The 24,398-nt window shown below is 54.5% G+C and overlaps 2 protein-coding genes across 3 annotated transcripts in view; both read left to right on the top strand.

Annotated features, from left to right (window-relative positions):
- The window catches only part of UNC5B (unc-5 netrin receptor B), a 54,035-nt gene extending 49,337 nt beyond the window's left edge, over positions 1-4,698 (top strand). For both annotated transcript variants that reach the window (XM_052799528.1, XM_052799527.1), the window contains 8 exons: positions 284-676; positions 1,115-1,202; positions 1,292-1,460; positions 1,574-1,807; positions 2,726-2,875; positions 3,152-3,316; positions 3,407-3,591; positions 4,019-4,698. In XM_052799528.1, coding sequence (XP_052655488.1) covers positions 284-676; positions 1,115-1,202; positions 1,292-1,460; positions 1,574-1,807; positions 2,726-2,875; positions 3,152-3,316; positions 3,407-3,591; positions 4,019-4,184 — 1,550 coding nt within the window. In that variant the 3' untranslated portion in view covers positions 4,185-4,698. The remainder of the gene's footprint in view (positions 1-283; positions 677-1,114; positions 1,203-1,291; positions 1,461-1,573; positions 1,808-2,725; positions 2,876-3,151; positions 3,317-3,406; positions 3,592-4,018) is intronic.
- Positions 4,699-10,038: 5,340 nt separating this feature from the next.
- On the top strand, positions 10,039-21,479 carry SLC29A3 (solute carrier family 29 member 3). Its single transcript, XM_052799840.1, has 6 exons — positions 10,039-10,123; positions 10,931-11,194; positions 15,271-15,353; positions 16,397-16,623; positions 17,808-17,970; positions 18,700-21,479. The coding sequence occupies exons 2-6, from the start codon at positions 10,943-10,945 to the stop codon at positions 19,367-19,369; spliced, it is 1,395 nt and encodes a 464-aa protein (XP_052655800.1). The 5' UTR covers positions 10,039-10,123; positions 10,931-10,942; the 3' UTR covers positions 19,370-21,479.
- Positions 21,480-24,398: the final 2,919 nt, after the last annotated feature.

The raw sequence follows: 24,398 nt of genomic DNA, 5'->3' as shown, positions 1-24,398 counted from the left end.
GGTGGGAATCAAGGCAAAGCATCTGCAGAGCAGACACGGTGGGGATTTACTGTAGGATGCTGCTCCTCGCCTAGTCGTGATGCGGAGCAGTTCCCTTCCAAGTGCCCGGTGGAAGGCGGACAGATGCAGCCCAGAGCTGTACCCGTTGTACCTCCTGCGCACCCTCTATCCCTCGCTGGGCAAGGAGGGCTTTTCACAGGTATATCTCCCAGTCAAGCAGTGCTTTTACATCCCCTCGTTGCCACTGCCGTCTTCATCCCATCCGTGTTTCCTCCTCCTGCAGACAACCCGCAGCTGCTGCACCCCTCGATGCAGCCGGACCTGACGGCCAGCGCGGGGGTGTACCGCGGCCCCATGTACGCCCTGCAGGACTCCTCCGACAAGATCCCCATGACCAACTCCCCCCTGCTCGACCCCCTCCCCAACCTCAAGATCAAGGTGTACAACTCCTCCACCGCCTCCTCCTCGCCGGGGCTCCACGACGGGACAGACCTGCTCGGGGGGGTCCCCGCCACCGGCACCTACCCGGGGGACACCACCAGGGACGGCCACTTTGCGAACGTGCGGAGCAAAGCCCTGGGCTCCCAGCATCTCCTCAGCTTGCCCCGGGAGCACGGCAATAGTGCCAGTGGCACGTTTGGCTACCTGGGGGGAAGGCTCACCGTACCGGGCACTGGTAAGCCCCGGGGTTGGGGAGGAGGGCTCATTTGGCTGCTGAATGATCGAGGAGTTGCTCTTGCCCCAGCAGACCTGCCTGCCGTGAGCCAGCCCTTTGCTATCCCAAAGCTGGCTCAGGGGAGGAAGGCAGCAAGCCATTCCCAAGCCAGGCTTCTCCGGCTGGAGGTCACAGCCTCCTGGGACTTTCCTGGCCGGCCCTGCCATCGATCCAGGGCCTGTGCCTTGCAAAAAGATCCAACCCGTGGTTTTCCTTCCTAATGCAGTGGCCTGGCTCCTCCCTGCAAGCTGAGGAACATCTGGAGATGTTTCTCCTGGGGCACTCTGAGCTGCCCTAGCTCACTGCTGTCCTTGTGCTCGCCAGCCAGGGTGGAGGGGTGGTTTCTCCCTGGTGGTTTCTCCTTCAGTTTGTGACTAAAGCCTGTGTGTGCCGTGCTAGGGGTGAGCCTGCTGGTGCCCCACGGGGCCATCCCCCAGGGGAAGTTCTACGAGATGTACCTGGTCCTCAACAAGGCAGAGAGCGCCCTGTAAGTCACACCGTGCCGCCCGGGCTTCTGCTCTTCGTTGGCCGCCGTGAGGCTTGCTTTCCAACCGGTGTCCCCTCTCCTCTTCCCAGCCTGCCCTCCGAAGGCACGCAGACGGTGCTGAGCCCGGTGGTGACCTGCGGACCCACCGGCTTGCTCCTGTGCCGTCCCGTCGTCCTGACCATTCCTCACTGTGCCGATGTGGGCTCCTCAGATTGGATTTACCAGCTGAAAACACAGTCCCACCAGGGAAACTGGGAGGTAAGGTGGGAACGCAGCTCCTGCAGCCAGAGAAGACCACGAGCGTTGTGGGACACAGCTCCTAGCGAACCCCCCTGGATGGTGGGCTGACCCCCAACCTTGATTCCCTGTAGGAAGTTGTGACCCTGGATGAGGAGACCCTCAACACTCCCTGCTACTGCCAGCTGGAAGCCAAGTCCTGCCACATTTTGCTAGACCAGCTTGGCACCTACGTCTTCGTGGGAGAGTCCTACTCCAGGTCAGCCATCAAGAGGCTCCAGCTGGCAATCTTTGCCCCCACCGTTTGCACCTCCCTGGAGTACAGCCTCAAGGTCTACTGCTTGGAGGACACGCCAGATGCTCTGAAGGTAACGTCGCCAGCACGAGCTGCCCCTGCTTCCCCGAGCTGTTTGCGCTGGAGGCGAGATGCTGCCTGGTGCCTCTCAGGATGGCCTGGCCCCAGGGAGCAGACAACCTGATGCAACTGCCTGCAAAGTGGCCACAGTGAAATAATAAGCATGTTTACTGCTTTCCCCGTCCTTCCTCACCCTCTCCGAAGGCAACGATGAGGGTGTTGCTTAGCTCCTATACTGGGCCCCCTTTCTGCGGACATTACATGAGAGGTTTTGCTGCTGCTGGGTGGGTTTTCTCTCTCCTACGCAGAAAACACTCGCTGCTGTGTTTTGCCTCCATTTTCTAGAGATCCTGTTATTCCTGCAGAGAGATGTGTCTCTCCCCTCATTGGGAGGGTTTTGTGACATAGGTAACATTGAGTGCAGCACGGGAAGCTTGAGTTTTGATGCTTTGGCTGCCTGGACCACCAGTGCAGTGGCTGTTTAATTCCCTGTCACTCGTCCTGTGGTGTCAGGATTGCTGTAGTGCCTCTAGGTGGAGATGTAGGCAGCGCTCTGGCTCCTGGATTGCATTTTTCTCCTAAGAGCTGCTGGTGTAATAGTGGGATGGTGTTAAAAACAGATAGGGTGGCACTCCTCAAGAGAGTGCCTGACCTTTGTGTTGTCTGAGGGGTAGAGAGGCGTATATGGATGCTCACGTGTTATAAAATTCAAGCTGTAGGTGGGGCTGGCGTGTGAGATGAGTTGACAAGTTCTTGGAGAGCAGCTGTCAGGGTGGCAAAGGCTGCTCTCCTGGGGAGGACTCCCTGCGGGCTTGTTGCTGCTGCTGGCTCGTCTTGGCAGGAGCGTGCCTGGCTTTGGGTATGGAGGGGGGGAGAGCAGCAGCCCCTGCTCTTCTCCTGGGACTCACGCTGCCTGTCCCGCTGCCCGCAGGAGGTGCTGGAGCTGGAGCGGACACTGGGCGGGTACCTGCTGGAGGAGCCCAAGTGCCTGCCCTTCAAGGACAGCTACCACAACCTGCGTCTCTCCATCCACGACATCCCCCATGCGCTGTGGAGGAGCAAGCTGCTGGCCAAATACCAGGTGAGGGGCTGAGGCGGGGGCAGCCGGGGTCCCAGAGCGGGGACCCCATCTTCAGCCAGGCACCACGGGGTTGTGAATGCCCTGGTCTTGTCTCCAGAGTTGTCTCCCAAAGGGATGGAGGAGGAAGGGGGACCGGTTTTCTGGTCTTTCCTGGTGGGATGCTGTCTGTGGAGTCCCTCTGTCCCATCGCATCCCCGTGGGGTGGCTGGAGGAGGCGGGATCTCCCGAGGGAGCTGCTGGAGCCTTCGCTGAGCCCGTGCTTTTGGTGGTCCGCAGGAAATCCCCTTCTATCACATCTGGAGCGGCAGCCAGCGAGCCCTGCACTGCACCTTCACGCTGGAGAGGTACAGCCAGGCCTCCACCGAGCTCACCTGCAAGATCTGCGTCCGGCAGGTGGAAGGGGAAGGGCAGATCTTCCAGCTCCACATCACGCTGGGAGAGGTGAGCGGTGGGGAGGTGGGCGGACAGCAAGGGGACACGCTCGGGAGCCGCTCTGTGCTGCAACATCTCGCCTCGTCCTTCCCCTTGCAGCACGCCAGCTCCTTCGACACCCTCCGCTCCCACCACAGCGGTGCCGCCACCACCACCACCCAGCTGGGACCCTACGCCTTCAAAATCCCCCTCTCCATCCGGCAGAAGATCTGCAACAGCCTGGATGCTCCCAACTCCAGGGGAAACGACTGGAGACTTCTCGCCCAGAAGCTTTCCATGGACCGGTGGGTCTCCCCCCAGCTAGGTTATGTCCAGCTATATAGGCCCACCCATAAATACGGATATAGCTATGCATAGTTATACCCACCTAGATCCATGCATCCAACTGTGCCACAGTCCCGGGTTTCTTGTCACTTTGAACTGGCCCTTATTTATCTGGGCCAGTGCTCGGGCCGTTCCTGCCTGGGTCCTACCTCTGAGGACCGAAGGAAGGGAGGGTGATTTCAGCAAAACAAAGCTTGAATTGCTTTTGCATGAACGCCAGCTCGGTATAAAAATTGAAGACTGTGTCTCAAGGGCTTTGGCATTTGTGTTACGGCATTTCCATCAGGGTTCGTGTTGCAAAGAGGTTTGCTGCTCCGGCATCCTCCCTCCTTCCGTCCCCCGAAGGGCATCACACCGACCTGGACCTCCTCTGTTTCCCCTTCGCAGGTATCTGAACTACTTTGCCACCAAAGCCAGCCCCACCGGGGTGCTCCTGGACTTATGGGAAGCCGAGCACCAAGACGACGGCGATCTCAACACCCTGGCCAGTGCCTTAGAAGAGATGGGCAAGAGCGAGATGCTGGTGGTCATGGCCACAGAAGGGGACTGCTGATGATGCTCCCCACGGCAGGCTGGCCAGGAGGACGAAACGGGGAGGGGGACGAGGTGGGGGGAACCTTCCCCGACGGCGGGGGGAGGCACATCCATCCCTGGGCAGCGGCTGAGCGAGGAAGGGCCGAGGCCGTCGCTTCGCCCTCCCTCCCCGCATCACTGTCAGCCTTAGAGACCCATCCTCAGCGTTTACAAGCAATTCAAGTGTTACGCAGCATTCCTCCTCCTCCTCCTCGTGGCGTGGGGAGGAATTAGGGCTTCTCAAGTTGGGACGGGGACTTTCCTTCTCCTTCTTCGTTTAGGTTCCCCTCTTCCTCCTTTAATAGCATTTCTGTGTTGAAGAGACGAGTACAATCTAGGCGAACGGCTTACTTCTGTCAAAAGCTTCAGACAGCTTAACAAGGCAAATAAGAAAGAAAAAAGGAAAAAAAAAAGTTTCTTAGGAAACGCAAATAATTTATTATCCAGATCTTTGGATGAGTCCTTTTTAAAAAAAAAAAAAGAAAAAAAAAAGACAGATTTATAAATCTTTTTTTGTGCGTGAGAGCAAGAGCGTTGCTGTGGTTGGGGTGGCAGAGAGAGAGAGATTTAAATGAACACACTTTTGTAGGGAAAAGCGTGCGATCCAAGTTGAGCAAAACGTGTTTACATGTCCTGGGACCCCCAGGGAGTCTGTAGGGTGAAGTGCCTCTACGCCCCTCTGGTTCAGGGCCAGCTGAGACCCTCCCCAAGATTTTTTCCTTGCAAACTCCCCTTTCCCCAGCAGCAATGCCCAGCAGAGCGAGGGATCCCCCTCTGCCTGCCGGGAGGGATGAGGGATGCTGCCCTGCATTTAGGGTTCGGGGAGGGGGGGGAGTGCAACCAGATATGGGTATTTTTAATGAATTCTTCCCTGGCATCGTTTGGGGGAGCTTTTTAGGATGACTACGCCTTCATTTACATAACTTCAGTACAAACCAAAGAGTTCAGTCCTGCACCAAGCTACCGACCCACAGGCCAAAGGGGGGATGTTTTAAACCCATCAGGATTTTGCAGTGAGCACCCCAAACCTGGGCTCAGGGGTCAGAGGGAGGTGACGAGCAGCTTGTGGAGGGGTCCAGGGAGAGCAGAGGGCTGGCGAGCCAGGATGCGGCCCCTCGCAAACCATGTCGGTCTCGGGTCCGTGCACTCGCGCCTGGCTTTTGATGCAGTATTTCAGCAGGGATTCAGGGAGGGAGACTTTGGTATCTGCAAGTTGCAAGCCAGGCTGAGCATTTTCACGCGAAGGACGGCATCGTAAGCGGTGATCGGGTTTCCATCCTCTCATTGCAGCTCCTTTTTTTCCCTGTAACAGACTTTGTATAACGATGGAGAAGTTGTGGGATGAATGGAAAGTAATCAAGGGGTAGACAGGAACGAGGTTCCTCACAAAGATACGGTGTCTCAATGAAGGTAAAACTTTAGATTGCCTGCAGGTAGAAATAGTTACTCAGCGAGTGCTATATCTTAGAAATTTGTCTGTTTTTTAAAAAAAAAATAGGAAAGGGATTGTAAGCTCAGGATTAGACTAGATCACACAGCAAGGCTGTGGATCCTCCATCAGTGGAAGTATTAAGAGCAGGGTCTGAGAGCAGGTCCTGCTTCGGGCTGTATTGCACGGTGTCCTGGCTGTGAAGCCCTGGACCAGTGTCACGGGATGCCTGCGGCATCCTGCAGCGTGCTGGGGACCGGAGCAAACTCAGGGAGCCCTGCCGCGAGCGAGAGCATCGCCTTCGCAGGGCAGCTCGGGGGAAGTTTTCAGTATTGCTCGGGGATGGGTACGATTCCTCTCGGCAGCTCTGGAAGCAGTGACTGAACGCGTAGAGCGGCTCCCTGCTGTGTTTCGGGGTCTCCGGGCTTCATCTCTTGCTGGGTTTTCAAGGCTGTGGGAGAGAGGGGGATCTTTTTCATTTGTGCTGGATGGGAAAACTTCTGCTGGGTGAGCTCCTGTGCCACGTAGGAAGGGTTTTATCTGTCCTTTAGGTTGCATTTGAGCATCCGCTTTCTGGGACCCTGTCTCTGAGCTGAGGGGGAGTAAGCAAATTTGGAAAGAAGCAAAGAACTGATGGATCAAACCGGCTGCTGGCGTTTTATAGGGCTCCTTTCTCAGTGCCGCAGTGCTCTCCGTGAGATGAGATGCTCTTCTTTCGGGTCGCTTCTGAATCTCTCTCGCTCTCATTCTCGCTGTCTCTGGTTCACGGATCACTGCGCCGGCATGCACACCTGTCTGTCCGTCCATCCGTCCGTCCCGCCCGCGGGTGCCTCTGCCTCCATCCCCATCCGTCTGCGTTCGTCTTCCCCTTCCTTTTGGCGGGCAGCAGCTGCCTAGATCCGCCAAGCTGCGTTTTTGGGGAGGTTTTCCCCATTTTTCAGACCAGGGAACCTGTGTCAGGAGCAGGACGGGGGGGAGGCAGGGTTTGCCCCCCACCCCGGTCCTCTGAGCACCTGCGCCCATCTCCCATGGGTGCCAGCTCCCAGGAGCCCTCCGTGCCTCCGTCCGCAACCCGGGGGTTTCTCCGGCCGGGCCTTTTGGCAAAGGCAAACCCACGGTCCGTGTCATGCTGGCAGTGTCCGTCTTGCTCCGCAATCTGTTTCCATATTTATATGTCCGGGGGATGGGCCTGGTGGCATCCTCTAAAACCGCATCTGTTTATTCTGTAAACTAAAGAACTGTAAATAAAGTTTAGCATTCCTATTGTAACAAATTAATTTTTATGCAATAAATTATATTTCCTAGTCTAATAAAAAAAAAAAAGAAACAATCTGCTCGCTCCTCTCCTGTTCATCACTCACCAGTTCCTGCTGGGTTTAGCATCTGCGGGGATTCGGGTCCAGCTTGAGCAGCGGCAGCAGCGTGGAGATCCCCGCGAGCATCCCTCCAACCTGGTTTGGGGTCGGATGCCGCAGGCGTGCCGGCAGCGGGAGGATGTTGCTGTCGGAGTCCCTAATGGAGGTAAGCTGTGGAGATTGATTTATGGTTTGTTTTGGACTCGCATGGGTGATTGCAAGGCGGGAGACTGGTGCTACAACCATGTCTCGTGGGCTAAGCCACCATCTCCAGCAGTTCATTTCCGAAAGCAATGCCCCTTCCAGCAAGGACCAGGACCGGGGTCCCTAATTTGGGACGGGGGAACGGAGCACGGAGCTGCGCTCCACGACCCTGGCATCCCTATCCTCCAACCCTCGCCTCGCTTCTCTGCCCCCTCCTCGCCTTGCCCCATCCCTGGCTTTGGGAGAACCTCTGCCCCGCTGCTCCCCTGCTTCAGTCCCATCGCTCCGGCTCTGCCAGAGGAAGCAAAGCCAGAAGGGTTTGCAGGGAGAGGTGAGGCTCCCAGGGAGACGTGAGGGTCCCGCTGCCCCTGCCCACCCTGCCTGGGCCGCTCGCCTTGCCCAGCTCATGGCGACAAGGTGCCACCAGGAGATGGCAACGTCGCCTCTGCTCTGGGCAGGCGTGGGGATTCTGCAACCCGAGAAAGAAATGGGGAGAAAATTGCTGCCCTGACACTGCAGCAATTAAAACGCAGCCACGCAAAGATGCAAAACCGTCCCAGCTGGGTTTTCTGGCTCCAAATCTGATGCTGGAGCAGATACCTTCTCAGAAGTGATAAGCTTTTTTTTTTCTTTGCACCTTAATTCCTTCAACCTCAGTCTCCCAAGTTGCTTTCACTGGGTACCTTTTGCACTAACCCATCTTTCCAAGGGCCCAAGTCTGTGGATAGCTTTGACCAAAGTGGTGCCTGATTTCATCTGATGTTCTCCTATTGAAATACCCAGCTTGCTAATTCCCCTTAAAATGAAATCTTCTCTGCAGTTGATATATTGAATTCAGTCCCCATGACGGGTTCAAAAGTGGCTGCCGTGCCATCACTAAGTGTCAACAGATTTATTCTGCCGGCGAGAGGACACCCGGGAGCACCGGAGCAACCCACGTCAGGGTCTCTTGACTTTTCCATTACGTGTTTAGGAAATTTCCTTTGGGCCAGTCCCGCTGGATTTTACAATTCGCTCACCGTGAGCTGCTCCGCATGGTGGCAAGCTGTACCGAGGGTTGGGGGGAGATGCACTGTAAATCCCGCTTAACAAATTTCAATCTCTTAACCATTACTTACACCCCCTTTGCTCCATTCCGCCTCCAGCGTGGCGAGGGCAAGCAGCGCTATGGGATGCCCGGTATTCCTTTGGGATAACCGTGAAACCTCTCTGCTCCGGCACAGCTCACCTTGCTTTCAAACCAGTACTGGCCCTGTGTGTGAGGTTGGGGTGGAGGGGAAACAGCTCGAACCCCGCTTTGAGTATCGGGGTGTCCCTAAAATCCAGCCCGAGCCCACGTGGGGGGTCTGCGTTGCGGAGGGTCTCTCGAGTGTGGGTAATACTGACTGGAGGGGCCGTCACGGCGTCGGTTAAGCGTGGGCTGGCTTTGTTTCCCCTGCTCGGCTGTCACGGTCCCTTGTGCTGATGTGATCTGAGGCTCTTCTCCAGCAGTGGGTTTTTTGACATGATAGGTGGCAGCAGGCCAGAAATATCAGGCGAATCCCTCTGAGCTGATGGGTTACTGACTCGGATAGGCTGTGCCATCTCCTCAGGTGCTTTCCCAGCCTGGCATGTCAACGTGGATGAAAATCCCGAGGAGAAACTTCTGGAGAGAAACCCATGCGCTCCTCTAAAGCCTTTCCATTTCAGCACATCGCCGGTGGGTTGATCGCATGCTTCTGCTTGTTTTGCTCGCGAAAGAAGGGGGAAAAAAAACGGAGCATGTGTGTGTCTTGGGCTATTTTGACATCTGGGTGGCCAAGGCCATCTGATCTGCTCTCCTCGAAGGCTTGGAGAGGCTGGAGACGGGCGGTGGCCGGCCCTGGCTCCGCAGCGGTGGCCAGCTGTGCGTGCACTGGTGCTGCTGGGAGGTGTCTGGGTCTGTCTGCATTTGTCTCATGGGCAGTTGTACATGGAAAAAATCCAGCTCAGACCGTCTCGGGGCCTTCTGCAAAAAATGGGGACTATTTTGCTTTGATGAAAAAAGGCTGGATACATGTGCAATGGAGGAAAAAGCAAGGGAGAGACCCAATTTGGTTACATTACCTTAGATACTGGAGATGGGGAAGGCTAAAGGCAAACAGCTGGCAACAGGAAACATAAGATGTAAAACTCCACTAATTGCCAACACAAGCGCAAACAAATTGGCAAAGCGCGTCTGATTGTAGTGGGGTTGCAGAAAAGCTGGGGCCTCACCGGTTTATCATTTTCCTGTGTGGCTGCCCACGTGCGGAGGAGCCAAACCCATCTTTGGGGAAGGAAAAAGGGAAAGAAGTGTTAGGGGAGAGGAAGAAGCCTAATGATGTTCTCCTTCACAGTCCCATGGTGCCCTCAAGGTGAGTGTTTGGGGAAAATTGAGGACTTTAGAGTGAAATTCATCCTGATGGGGCATTGCAGGAAGCGAAGCGAGTTAATGGAGGAGCTCGTGTCCTGGCTCTGGTAAGGGGCCCTTCATCCCATGGAAGATGCTCCCCATTCCCCACCCTCGCATCCTCAGGAGGGGAGCGACGCGCTCGTGCTTTTCTGACTTCCACCGAAACCCCAAGCCCTGCCGAAAGCTTTTGTTATTGCCAGGTCGTGATTAACACTGATTTGAAGAAAGCGCTCCTGATGTAAAACCGGGGGTGGGGAGGGGAGATCCCGGTGCTGCTTGCGCTGCACCTGCAAGAGGTCAGATGGAGGAAATAGTGGGGAAAAAGGGGGAAAAGGGGCAGGGAAAGACAGCACAGCCCGCCGCCTCCCTTCCGCACGGCGCGGCACCGCCCGCGGGGCCGGGCCGGGGCCGGGGCCACCCCCGGCGGGGCGGGGCGGGGCGGGGCGGGGCGGGGCGGGGTGGGGTTACCCTGCTCGGGGTTAACCCGGCCCGGTGGGGAAGGAGCCGGCGGGGCTTCAGTAAGTGCTGCGGTGGGGAGCTGGGATGCGGGGCTGCGAGGGAGGGCTGCGAGGCTTCCTCCTCCTGAAATGGCAGGCTTTTTGCCAAATCCCCGGGATTTCTCCCTTCCTCCCTCCCCCTGCAACTTGGCTCGGCCCTGCCTCCGGGGCCGCTGGGCGAGAGTTTCCAAGCCGCTTTGCAAAGCCTGAGGGTGCTGTCGGCGTTTAGGAGCCGTTTGGCAAAGCCCGGTTTTGCTGCGGTGGTTTACGCTCGCCTCGCAAAGCCTGCTGGTGTTGCGGTAGTTTATAAGTCGTTTTCCAAAGCCCGATGACGTCGTGCTAGTTTATGAGTCATTTTACAAAGCCTTGATGATGTCGTTACATTAGTTTACGGGCCGGTTTGCAAAGCCTGGTGGTGTTGCATTAGTTTACAAGTCGTTTTAGAAAGCCTGATGGCGTTACACTAGTTTGCAGGTTGCTCTGCAAAGCCCGATGGCGTTGTTAGTTTACGAGCTGTTAATATTTCCTGGAGCCTGGTATGAGCAGAGGTTTCCTGCTTTTGCAAGGCCAAGGGGGTGGGTTAATTATTAATTACTGATGGAAACATGGGTGCTGCTGCAGCAGAGCGTGTCCCCGCCGTGCCTTGGTCCCCTTTCCCACACCTTTCAAGGATCCAGCCATCTCCGTGCTGAGCCGGTTCAGCTCACTCATCCGGCATTTGCTGGGCAATCACAGGCCAAAAGAGGAGGGAGCTGCACACAGCAGCTTGCGTGCAACAGTTTGCAACCCTTATGGGATAATATCTTTTTCAGTGGTTGTTTTTTGCAGCGTGCCAGCGCTATGCACCCGGCAGCCGGCAGCTTTCCCCCAGACGAGGAACCTCTGATCGAGGAGTCCACGGTGAACAGGTACAGCCGGCAAAAGCCAAGTGACCGCTTACATGGCACCTACATTATTTTTTTCCTCCTGGGCATCGGGTCCCTGCTGCCCTGGAATTTTTTCATCACGGCAAAGCACTACTGGATGTACAAGCTGCAAAACTGCTCGGATCAGGCAGGCCCGGCGGGACAGGCAGCGGCATCGGATCTGCGGGTGAGTGTGCTGCTTTCGAGGCAGAAAAAACAGCTGGGTTCCTTCCTAACTTGCTCTTTTTCCCCTCCACTTCCCCAGAAGGTGAGTGAACGTCCTCTGGGGTTTTGCTTGCTGCAAACCAGGGGTAGAGGTTTCTTTGGGGAGCACAAACGCTTGCAAGAAAGATGCTTAAAACTAAAAGGTGTAGTACTTTGTGGTCTGTCTTTTACCTGGATTTGAAGTGTTGAGGTTTAAGCTGCGTTTAAAAAATTTGGCTTAATCTGCCCCATAAGCAAGGCTGCCTTTCACAGGACGATTTCTACAGTGCAAGGTAAAAATCTTTGTGGGTTTTTTTGTCCTTCATGCTTGGTAAGCCCCTGAGCGCTGCAGGGCTCTGTGTTTTTCCAGCCGGACTGGAGCTGCAATGCCCTGTGGGCTGGGAGATAAATTGCTCTGAGCTTCTGGCCCCATGGTGAGGCATTGAACACGTTTTAGGCGTTTTATCCCTTGCACTGGCTGGTGCAGCACGTCATTCGGAGGTGGGAGCACCAGCCCTGGAGCTTGTGGCTTGTGATAGTCTCAAGCCCTCCCGGATGCTTTACTGCTTTTCCTTCAAGATCTGGCAGGTGTGACCGGAGTATCTCCTTGCAGCGATGAACATCTGGCTTTTGACATATAGGACAAGGAGCTTGTCATGGGGCGATTGATGAGCTGGCCTTGGGGCGGCAGGCTTGATGGCCTCTCTTTTTCTCCCTAAAAAAGCCGCCTTCTCTTGCTCCTCCTGCCACGGCAAGATTATTTCCCTGTGCCCTACTGGCAAAGCAATGTTGTTTCTTTGTGGCTGGAAAAAGTGTTGGTGTGATGAGGCTGTGTCCCGTCCTCCTCCCGTTGCTGAGCTTGTTCAAGTGGTTTGGGCACATTTTATTTTTATATAAACGCGGAGCCAGGTGTGACACCCACATTTTCTCTATGACTTCTCGCACCAGTACTGCATCCGCAGCTGTTTTAGTTTTAATAGTTGTTAAGCCAGCTGTATTTTTGATGGGGAGGAAGCAGAGTGTCACTGACGGTGCTTGTACCGGGATGCTGAAGTACTGGTGTGCTGGAATAAATCGAGATACTGGGTGGATTAAACTGGTGGAGACCAAGTCCCCGTCATGCCCGAAGATAGCAAATAGGCTGCCCCTATGCTAGCAAGGATGCTCAGAGAGGGGGCGAAGGGTGTGATGTCCTCCCACGTTCCCCGCATCCCACCCACTCCTCCTGGGTTCTGCGTCACACTTAGCCGAGGCAATTCTTGAAAAAGCTGTTTTCAAGTAGACTAAGTATCACTAGGTGTCTTCTTCCTAAAAACTCTTGCACAGCTGTATTCCTGGTCGGATCAGCCATTACCTTGTCAAAAAGATGTTTCTCCTCTTTCTATATGGCCATGGCGCAATGCTTTTTGCCTCCTCTGATGAAAAGCAACCTGGCTTTTCCGTGGTAGTCGAGTCTGATCAAAAATAAACCAGTCGGCCCCGTTTCTGCCCTGAGATGGTGAGCCACGGTGCTGCGGCAGGAGGGCTTGCCTGCACACAGAGCTTGACTCCGGAAAGATGCACCTGTGACTGGCAGCCTGCTCAGGGCTGCTAATTTCATGCTCTGTGCTCCAGGTAACGCTCCGGTACCTTCAGCCACCACCGTGGGCCTGGATTGCTTTTCCAGCCCGGCAGGAGCCCAGCTGCTGAGTCCAGGCTGGAGCAGAAGCAAAACTACTTTGCAAAAGACGTCTTGGTGACGCTGGTGACTAATTTGCCACTGCGATGCTTTGTTCTTGTTTGGGTTGGGTTTTTTTTTTTTTTTTGAAGGTACCGAGTGCACGGCGTGTTTGAAGATGCTGTAGTTAATATAGGGTCAAACACCTCCGTTACGTGCCTCGGCTCCATGGCTGAGGGATGACACCTTCCCCGCGAGAGGCGGAGGAGGTGGGAGGAAGGCGGCTTTGGGTGTGGAGGAAGATGTCAGGTTTGCTTTGGGGATTATTATTTGTTGTTAGCCAGGAAAGGCGTGCCAGTCCTTCAGTGTTTGCGTTTCTCCTCGAAAACCATGTCGGCGATAGGGAGCTCGGCCCTTGCGAGCAAGGGATGCCTGGAGGAGGTAAGCCGGCCAGTCAGGGAGGGCTCAGCAGAAAGGGAGAAGAACTAGGTATATCTTGTATAGCCAACAGTTTGCTCTGAAAGCATGTCTGTGGTGGGTGGGAATACCCACGTAGGGAGAAGAGTTACCGTCTGAGCTGGATTAACACCTAACGAGCAGGAGCAAAGAAGTGAGATGAGTATGGAGCCTGATATTTTCCCTTGATCTGGGTATGGATTAAATTTGCCACCCGCCATTCTGCTGCCGCATTAAAAATGTGGCATGAGGGCTTTCCTTTTTCACAGAGATGACAGCAATTGAAACCCTTCTACTTGGCTTTTCTTTTCCAGCAGGGTTTGGCCATGGGTAAGGCAAGGTAAAATTTCCCAGTGCAGTGCAGGGTCCTCAGTTTCTTAAATGCTTCCCCAATTCTCTTCCCACCGCTGGTGTGAGCACGTTTGCTGGGAGTGAATGAACATTTCCCCAGGGTGCTCAAAACACAGCATCTCTGCTGGATTACTTCAAGTACACTCCTGCTTGGTGGAAAGCATTATAAAGTCTTTTTTCCTCCCCAAAAGAAAAAGAAAATTAACTTGGAAGTATATTAAATATCCCCAGGCTGGTTTGGGGGTTTGTTTTAAGTAGGTTGGTAAGTAAGTCTTAGTTTTAGCAGCCAACTTTGCATTTTGCTTTGTCTTTTCTCCTATAATTCATCATATGGCTGTAGAGCTTTGAGCCTCCTGCTTCGCCGAGCCGATGCCGTAAGTGCAGGCATTCATGTCTCCGTCTGTACGGACCCTCTAGGAGCGATTATTAGATTTGCTGTTGCTTACAGTAAAGCTCCTGATAGGGAAGAATAAATGAACATGCTTGTAAACTGATTAAAAGACTATGATGCAAAGCTGCAAAAAAAAAAAAGAAAAAAGTAATGTGCAGAGAAAACGTGCCAAGTGCCTTCTCACTCTCGGACGCAATGTGGCCCCCTCTCTGTAGCAAACTAACTGCAGAAAATGAAAGCCCACCGCGATGGGGATGGATATGTAGGTCATCTTCTTTGCGAGCATCATCCTACCTGCTGGCTGAGATTCCCGCAGGAAAAACAAGGGATTAAGCACCTCGAGGGGAGAAGATGGAGCAGACATGCTTTAACAGCATAATACATAAAATGAATTGAAAATGAAGCGTTTGGCTGCAGTCTTGGCAAAGAAATCTCTCTCTCTCTGCTGTGGTTATTGCTTTCCACGCGCCCAGCCTGGCCTCTGTGCAAGGTGGGCTGGTCAATATTGACTGAGGCTGCAGCCGACTTGCTCGGATGATATATGAGTCCCTGGAGTAAATGTGTATTGAGTCTCAATATAGTTTCTCAGTGAGTTTCATGCACGTGGAGAGGGAGACCGGGAGGGAAAATAATGTCCCTGTGTCCCCACTTGGGCTGCTTTTGCTCGAGCACGTTCTCAGGCGTGGTGTCCCAGCCGCTCTGTGTGGAGAGGGATGCGCAGGTTTGCTAGCTATCGCAGGCTTTCAAGGCAGTTAGCTAATAATATTAATGCTTTTGTGTCCTGATTTATAAAAACCAGCCCTCACGGAGCTCGAGTAGGATAAAATGGTCAGGGGGTTTGTCCAGGATGCCAGAGCCAGCAGGAGAAATTAGAGACCTCCTTACTTCGGGTGCTGCCCCGTGGGGCCAGTGCAGCGGTAAGGCAGGTATTTCCTTCACCTTTTTTGCTTCTAAATTTATTATGTCCCTAATTTCCTGAACTATCCCAGGGCTGCTGCAGGACAAAAAAGCCCCGGGACCCCTTCCCGCTGCCTGTTGTCCTGAGCAGCTTTGCAACACGTGCTACAATGCAACGAGGTGGACACCTACATCATAACTTGCCATGCGTGCTGTATCGTGCCGTATTTAGGACCTGAAATTCATGTGTTGTTCCCCCACTAACTTTTTTTCCTCTTTTTTTTTTTTTTTAACTCTTTCCTGGCAGGACTTTTTTGAGAGTTACATCTCCATTGCTTCGACCGTGCCCTCGGTGCTGTGCCTCATCGGAAACTTCTTGCTCGTCAACAAGTAAGCGCTGCTCTGTTCCCGGGTCCACTGGCCACGGCTCTCCCCGGCTTTGTCTGCATCACTCCTGCCGTTCTCTGGCTTCAGCCGTGGCTCCCAGCTCAGCCTTCCCTTCCCTTCGGGGGAAGCCATGGGGCATCGTGAGCACAGCCTCCCTGTGCAGCCAAAATCCCCGTGCCTGCCCCTGCCTAAATCGCAGCTGGCTGAGATGAAGCGGGGTGAAGCACCCTGCTCCCCGCCGGCAGCACCCATGCCTGGAGTTGGCTTGAGTTGCACCACTGTAAATAAATTCCTGATAAATTCCTTGGTTAATTGCTTGGCAAAGGGTCTTTCCTCTTAAAAATGCCATCGCTGTTACCAGGGGACCGGCTGATGAGAGCTGGGCTTATCCAGGCAGGAGTAATGCCTTGCTCTAGTCCTACCAGCCGCTGAACTGGGTTAAGAAATGGACCATCTGTACCTTGTTGCAAACTTGATTTACATCTAAAATAACTGCCTCCCCTCATTTTTACCGTTCCTTATCCCGCGTCAAACTCCTGCACTTTTGTGGGCGAAGGAGAATGTGTTTGTGTGCTTAATTTCTAGATCCTGGCTCCCTGCCTTTCTCCCTCATTCCTTCCATCCTGCCCCCAGGCCAGCCCATCTAGTCTCCTGGCTGGGTAATGAGCAACGTCCATGTTCAAACAACTAATTATCTTGTAGTGACGTGCCCTGATTCCTTTCACCCAGCCTGCTGTGTTTCCCAGGCAGGCTTTATCGCTGCTGCTGTACGTTGCTCCAATGATGGGGATAGCTCCTGATTTCTGGGAGAAACGGGTATTTACAGCTCAGCTGGGCTTATAAACTTAGTCCTACTGATGGCAAAAGTGAGAATTGCAGTGTTAACATCTAAAGGCTTCTGAGAAAAATCATTACTTTTTATTCCTCATCTCCCTCCACCTTTATTTTCTTTGACCCTTTTCACAGCGGAGGAGGTGGTGTCCTCTGCATCATGCCTTCACGTTATAGTTTTAAACGCAGGACTCTCTCCTTCCCCTTGTCCCCAGGGTGCCTGCCAGCGTCCGGATCCTGTCCTCCCTCTTCGTCATGCTGGCCGTCTTTCTGGTGATCACGGTGCTGGTGAAGGTCGACACCTCTGCCTGGACCACCGGCTTCTTTGCCCTCACCATCGGCTGCGTGGTCATCGTCAGCAGCGCCTCGACCGTCTTCGCCAGCAGCATCTTCGGCCTGAGCAGCTGCTTCCCCATGAAGAACTTGCAGGCGCTGATCTCGGGTTGGTGCCCTCCAGCTGCGCTGTCCCGGTGGGATCGTGCTCTTGGGTTTTCTGTGGTTGGGTGGTTGGTTCTCTTTCCCTCCTGCATCTGGTGTTTTGTCACATGGGGTTTATTTTAGAAACTTAACTTTGCCTTAAAGATAAAGGGAAGTTGCTGAAGGAGAATCATGCTCGGTCACATGAGCCGGTGCTTTTGTTTCTGTAAATACCCATAAACTGAAGTGCTGAGGGCTCAGCAGAGACGAGGAGAGCGGCGGTCCTTCACTGTCCCTGTCTGGGGGGTGAACATCCTGCAGAGCAGCTCTGGCCAGCGTGACAGCTTGAGCTGGTTGTTTGTTCTGTGCAGGGAGAAGGGGGGAAGAGACACGTCCCTCAGCTCCTCTCTTTGCAGCTGGAGGAATCTTCAGCTTTGCATTGTCTCCTCCTTTCTGTTCAGCATTTCTATGCGTTTCCATGAGTGATGAGGGGCATGTTGGGAGCCGTGAGTGATGAGCTCCCTGGAGGGTTGATAACATTATAAATGTGCTGTGGAACGGCTGACAAACCAAGAGGGGAAGGGGAGAAAATCGAGACGGAGAAGTTTTTCCCGGGGCCGAGACAGGAGTGTTTTAATGAGTTTAGCCCAGTGGGGGAAATCACCGCATCCGTGAGATGGCATACCTGTTGCTGGTGGCTTGAATTCCTCTCTGGGGGAGTGCAGAAGAGAGGTGGTTATATGTGTGACCATGGAAAGCCAGGTTTAGGCTTTGGGCAGGCCTTGGACCTTCTCCGCAAGACTCGGCACGTGCAAGCCCAGCGGGCTGGGTCCCATCCTGACCCTTGTGCAGTGCTGTGGCTGTGTTGGAAGGGGATGCAGGATGGGACCCGGGCTGTGATGCAGCTCCACAAATAGCTGTGTTGCAGCGAGGCATGGAAATGGAGATGAGGTGGTGTGTGAAGCTGTACCCTGAGCCAGGTTTGGGGATCAGCGTGTGGGGCAGGGGGGTGAGCTTCTTCCCCTCGGGGGCTTTGTGCACGCCAGGAGGTATTAGTAAGAGGATGCTGCTGTTTCCGCATCAAAGTCCTCTTCACTGGAGGTGCTCTGGGTTGCTCTCTGCCACCTCGATGTGCCTCACCTGCGCCCATCTTGGTCAGGCTGGCTCGGCCCCAGGTGCTGAGCTCTGGTTTTCTGGTCCCCTGCACAGGTCAGGCCATGGGCGGCACGATCAGCGCCGTCGCCTCCTTGATAGACCTGGCGGCAGCGGCCGATGTTACGGACAGCGCCCTGGCCTACTTCCTCACCGCCGACATCTTCATCGTCATCTGTGTCATGGTGTACCTCCTGCTTCCCAGGCTGGAATACTCCAGGTGTGTGCACCAGCCTGCCGTGGGCATCCCACAAGCACGGGTTGGGAGGATTTGCTGCTGTCGATGCCGAGCGGGGTTTGCTGGGGGGGACCCACGGGATGCTTGCTGTGCCGGTCCCTGCCCCGGCACCCCCCGGCATCCCACCCGGCACCCCGCGCGCTCTGTCTCCGGCGCTGTGCCGCTGCTGGCCACACTTCCCCATTTGACCGAAACCACAGACTGAAACTGGGCGCCCGCCCCAGCGTGTGCTGAGTTTCTGGCAAGCCTCCCCGGGGGGAGAGGGGTGCTGACGCCGGGGCTTCCAAAACGCGTGAAGTCAGCGGAAAGCTGTAATCTGGAAGCAGCCAGCCAGGTGGGTCCCTGTAGGGCGTCCGTATCTGCAACATCATGCACTGGTGTGCGTGACCCGTTGGTCTTGTTGGTGCTTGCAACACCTGAAACCACCTGGCCCCAAAAACGCCTGCGTGCAGTAGGTCCCCCGCTGTGAACCACCGAGGGTGTAAAGGAATCCCTGCCATGGGGAAGAGGGGGTGGTGGGTCCCTGAGGGTCACCTCTGCATACGAGCCAGGAGCTGGAGGTGTGACGGGGTCTCTGCCGCCGCCTTTGGTGGGTCCAGCGGACGTCCGTGCGTCACCAACTTCTTTCCTGCTCTCTCTCTAAATCTGAGTTTGTGGTTCCCCCCTCCCTGCCACGCTTGGCTAATAATCTTCCTCCTTCTCCTTTTCCAGGTATTACATGAGCAGCCAGAAGGAGAGCCCGTCTCTGGCCACCGTGCCACCCGACAGCTCGGTGGAGGATGAGGCAGAGCCAGGAGGCACCGCAAATACCCCCTTCCTTGCAAAAAGCACTGGCATCCCCCCGCTCCGCCCCATCCTGCAGAAGACCGCCCTCCTCGGCTTCTGCCTCTTCTACGTCTTCTTCATCTCCATCATCATCTTCCCTTCTCTCTCTTCCAACATCGAGTCGGTCAGCAAGTCCTCAGGAAGCCTGTGGAGCACCAAGTACTTTGCGCCACTTACCAGTTTCCTCCTGTACAACCTCGCCGACTGGTGCGGGAGGCAGATCACCGCCTGGATCCAGGTGCCCGGCCCCAAGAGCAAGCTGCTGCCCGTCCTCGTCCTCCTCAGGACCGTCTTCCTCCCTCTCTTCATCCTCAGCAACTACCAACCCCGGGCTCACATCCAGACGGTGGTCTTCAACCGAGATGTCTACCCGGTGGTCTTCACGGTGCTGCTGGGGCTGAGCAACGGCTACCTGGGGACGCTGGTCATCATCTACGGCCCCAAGATCGTGCCGAAAGAGCTGGCCGAGGCGGCCGGGGTGGTGATGACGTTTTACCTCATGCTGGGGCTTGCTGTGGGGTCCGCCTGCTCCGTTCTCATTGTCCACCTCATGTAGAGGAGCAGCCGGGGGGGATGCCCTTGGTTTGCAGTGCTGCTGTCGGGTATTTAGGGGTTTTTTTCCCCCAAAAGCCAGGCATGCCACGGTTTTGGGGCAGGCTGCCTGTCTTGGGGGGGGGGGGGGGGGGGGGGGGCGTTGCATCCAGGGGGAAAGCCCTCCTTCTGGGAAGGGGTGTCCCCTGTGCTTGGGAGGTCGCGTTGGACGTTTGTCACTCCCCGGCTCAACCAAAGCAAATGGACCAAAAAAGCCTTGTGCTCCCCAGAGAGCTCAGGGAAGCACCGGGGGGGCATAGGGAAAATTGTCCCTCATCCCAGTGCCAGTGGGCAAGGGTGGCTTGCTGGTGCCACCACGCCGGTTTTAAACTGAACCCGGGGCTTTTGGCGGCACCTTGGGTTTCGCTGCCTCATTGTTACGAGTTTAGCCCTGCAGTGGTTTGGTGGTCGCAAGGGGATCCCCCTTCGTCAAGCTGTGATGGTGGTGTTAAGCTAAAGGGAATTTGAGCCCTGGAGCACCTTCAAGCAAGCTCCGGGAGCAGAGAGTAGCTGCACGAGGGAGCAGGGCACTGTTTCGGGAGGGATTTCATACATTTGTGCCACAAAAAAGCATATATAAGGGAAAGCTCTCCACTTGAACTTCTTGCTTTAATTTTTCCAGATAAGATTGAATCAAGGGCTCATCCACCTCCCAGCACGGTGCTACCAGTGCTGGGGCTGTGTGTCGTGGCCAACCGGAGACCATTTCTCCTGCTGTGACCGCGGTTGTGGACACCGACTTACCTGTCTGTAGCTGAACCCCAAGGAAAGCGAAATGCTAAGTGGTCCTAACCTAAGGTTTTTAAGGTGCCTTTAGTCTGCATTGAGGAAGGTCTATAAAAGCCAGGGAGAGGTATTAGAGAGGCTCTGACATGATGTTCACAGCAGAAAGCTGATTAATTTACATAGACAGGCGGCATATGGTCTCCAGATGTTTTCAGAGGGGTGAGCTACTGTGACACCCAAAAATACAGCCCACCCGAAGAGGACTGGCTTTTAAAGTCACTTTAAATATGCAAATGCAGCCTGGACTGAATACAATAATTGCATTTATTTTCTCAAATTGGGTGGATTTATGGTCTAGGAGAGGTGAACTGGTAAGCAAGGATGTAATGGCATAACTTGGCATTGCAGCTGATGCCTCGGGGATACTATCTATGGAAAATACTTCCTTTAAGACTGGGTTATTAGCAGGTGTTCTATTAGTGGGATGCTCTCTCAGCATCTCCCACTTGACGGAGTAGCGGTGAAGCTGCTGGGCTGGGTTGTGAGTCCGTCTCCCTGCTGTGCTGGATGTGGCAGTTAGCAAGAGGGAGGATGCGGGGCTGGTGCCTTTCCACCCGTGGGAACCCTGGCTTTGCTGGGACAACAGCAGGATCGATGGTGGTTATTGCCACGGGGTGACACGTTGGCTTGGTGGGTGTTGGTTTTTTATATAAATCGTTTCCAGTGTTTAGTTTGGGCTTGTTGGCAATACACACGCAGTTTTGCTTTACAGCTGGTTTTTATTTAAACATAAAATCCAGACATGAGTGGAAAATTTACAGGGCGTGTGGTACCAAGGAGCAGCTTTACGGCATGCGACTTTGCACGTGCGGGCTCTTAATCCCATCGCTTCAGTAGGTTTGCAGCCCTTTAGCCCCTGACTCTTGGCCAGGGGCTGCTTTGGCCGGCGTTGACCCAGGCGAAGGTCCACCTCAGCTTGAAGGGCAGCCCAAGGGCAGCAATGCTGGCTGGCTGGCTGGGTGCTGCTCATGGGGGTAAGCGCTCCCATCGCCTCTGTGGGCGCTGGAGCGTTGCTTGGAGTGATGCGGTAGTCGGTCGTGGTTGAAAAGCCCAAGCCAGCCTCGTGTTGGCAACTGAAATGTCCCTTTGTGGCCTTCAATGCTTCACACTTGAGAGCTTCTTCAACTCGCACGTTTTCCCCCAGTCCCAGGTATGAGATACTGCTTGTTTGCTGACTGCTTTGCACCTCTGCTGATCCTCTCCCTCGTTGTCCAGACCAAATACCTCTTGAGACAGAACTTAATTATCCGGTACAGTTGCTAATAAAGTTAATTCTTGATACTGTGCAACTGCTGGTGTCTGGAGTGATTTCTCTTGGAGACACACTGATGCATGCAGTTTTAGCTTGCATTTTTCCTTCTGGTCATCCTTCTCTCCCAGCTTGGATTGTAAACTCGGAGAAAATCACTGACAAGAGCCGGGTGAAGGAGCCCCGAAAGAATTGCTTTGTAAGCCCGGTTATTCTAATTTAATATCTCCAAATGACCTGCAGGTAGGTGTGGAGAGTATACTTACTGCATCTGCAGGGGGAAGCAAGCAAAAAGGGAATTTATCCTTTGTCTTTGATGGTATTCAGCTAAGGAAAGTTAGAGAAATGAGTGGAAAAATCAATACAGGTTCAAATTGGGCAAGAATCAGGTCTGGGTATAAAGCAGGGACTGCTGGTGGGAGTGTGGCGGTACGGGGATGGATGCTGACAGGCAGCCTGAGCCACGAGCGTGTGGGTGATGCCCCTGCAAAAGGGGACGGGTAATTTATAGAGTGTTGCATATAACGGCAGGGAAGTAATTACTGCTGTATACTGCCTGGGCGAAGTCGCATCTGATGCCCTGTGTAGGCTGTATCGAAGAGCTCAAGGTAAGAAAAAAGCAGAATGACGAGGGAAACGGTGTTTGCAAGGCAGAATGAAGGATCCTGTATCTCAGATGCGTGAGTCGAGGCACAACCACGGTTTCTTTCTTGATGGTTTTGGGTAATGTATCTTTGATAAGGAATGTAGCCTTTGACCCCAGTTTCCAGTTCAGGAATGATGTGTGCTCTCTGCTCTACACAAGCATCGAGGTGGGACAGCCAGCAGAAATACTGCGAGGGTCAAAACCCGACTTCATGGCATTTAGTCAGGAGATTACACCTTTTTTTTTTTCCTAGGTCTCAAAGAGCTTTACAAGACGCAGTTGCTCCCCAGGTCTTTGTTTGGACCTGGGACACCTGAAGACCTCGGGTATGGGCAGGGTTGGGAGCTGAGCTAGGTCCATGGGTCTTCCTTGCCTGTCCAAACTGGCGCTGCCAGGTTTTGTGTCTTTCTTTAATTAACGCCATCCCTTCAGCTGCTTAAGAAAGACTAGCAGGGTTGTAAATGTTTTCACCATCTTTCGGCTGAAGAAAGCAGGTTGTGAGGTGGCCGGCGGGGGAAGGACCACGTGCTCTCTGCAGGGCTCGGCCTCATCTCACCAGTGGGTGTAAAACAAGCGATGCCGGCGCTTGCAAAATTCATGAGGGTGGGCCCACGAAGTGAAACTAAATCAAAGATGGGCACGAATCCCTGCATGGTGCCAAGTGACAGAGCCACCGTTTGCCCAGCGCTCAGGGCCAGCATCGCTGGCAAAACAACCCGGAGGATGGAGAGTCCCCAGCTCTGCAGAGGGCTGGCAGCCTGGCACGGTCAGGATGCTGTGCCTGCCCCACGCTGGCCTCTCCAACGGCCTTTGGTGTTAAATCCAACTGGCCGAGGGGAAATGAAAGCTGTGAACTGGCAAAGCGACACCAGCAAGACGGGAGGGCGCGGGGAGCAGGAGGGGGTTGGATGAAAGGGCAGAAAGTGGAGGAGACACATCTGTTGCAGCTTCTGCTCAAAGGAGACTAACGGAGCCTATGCCCGACCTTTTTTTGTCTGCTCTCTCAGCTTAGGGGTGCCAGCTACTCCTCCCTGCTTCAGAGCTGGAGCATTTAAGTGTAGGCTTTTGGGGCTTTAAAGCAAACAAACTCACTCTAGGAGGGAAGGAAACTTTTCTTATGGATACTCATCTCCCATTAGTTGCAAGTGACTATCCCTCTTTCTCTCTGAGGTCCAAAGCCTTGTCTAGCCTATCCCCACACGGTGGAGTGCCCCACAGGGTAGAAATGCTGCCACCTTTCCATCTGTGATACCAGCCTTTGCATTATAGAGGCTTTGGCGCAGCATATCACCCTTTGGGAGGTGGAAGCATCTTTGAAACAACCTCCTTATCCTTCAGCATCGCCTTGGTGGTGACCGAAGAGAAGCTCCGCTGCCTCTCGGCTGCTCCGTTGTACGTGTTTTGGGGCAGGACTCGTCCTTTCAGTGTTTTGCCGGGATGCGCTGCAGGTCAAAAGCCCAGATGGCCGAAGTGGGACTGCCTTTGGTGGCTCGACTGCGGGAGCGGGGGCTGCTAGGGTGGTGGTACGTGGTACCTGGCAGGGTGTCTGCCCGGCAGCGCAGAGCATCCCCGCACATCTGCACCCGCTCCTGTCCCCGGCATCTTGACGAAGCTCTTAATGAGCTCTGGCGGTCCCCGTGGCCAGCCAGGGGCCAGCATGCATGACCTCGTTCTTAATTACTGCCTTGGGGCAGCTTCATTTGTATGGGCAGCGGGGTCCCCGGGGAGCGCCCTGTTCTGCACGGCCGCTCGGGCAGCGTGTGGGGAGCCGTCACCCCGCCACAGATGAGGTGATGCTCTCCGACCCTTGTTCCTCCAAAACGCTGCCGTCTCCCCCTCTGCAGCCACAGGAAAGGTATTTTCAAGGTATTTTAACTCTTGGCCCTTTTTGCCCTTCTTGCACGCTTGCGTGCGCGGGGTTGAAACTTGCCAAGCTCCGCAGCTTTGCGGCGAGCATCCTCCTGAAAAGGGGCGCGTGAGCCAAGGGCTCAAAATGCCGGCGGTCATCTTCTTCGATGGGGGCTCGGGGAGGGCCATGGTCCCCAGCAGATGAGCTGAGCTGATCCTGCCCCTCTGCGGGTGCCCCAGAGGAAAAAAAAAACCTCGGCTTTGAAACCTCGCCAGCCAGCTGCAGGCTTGCCCGGCTGCTGTTCTCCTTTTACATGTTTTATGGAGTAATTTGTACTATATTTACACGACGGTGATAAACAGTTTTTAAAATGGAAGCGAAGAAAACGCTGTTGAATGAATTGTTACAAAAAAGCCCTGTTTGCCATTCCAGCAGGGGGAAAAAAAGGGATAAAAATCACCATC

The sequence above is a fragment of the Harpia harpyja genome, chromosome 10 (genome assembly GCF_026419915.1).
Source record: "Harpia harpyja isolate bHarHar1 chromosome 10, bHarHar1 primary haplotype, whole genome shotgun sequence".
Classification (NCBI taxonomy): Eukaryota; Metazoa; Chordata; class Aves; order Accipitriformes; family Accipitridae; genus Harpia; species Harpia harpyja.
This window is presented reverse-complemented; position numbering and strand designations above follow the sequence as displayed.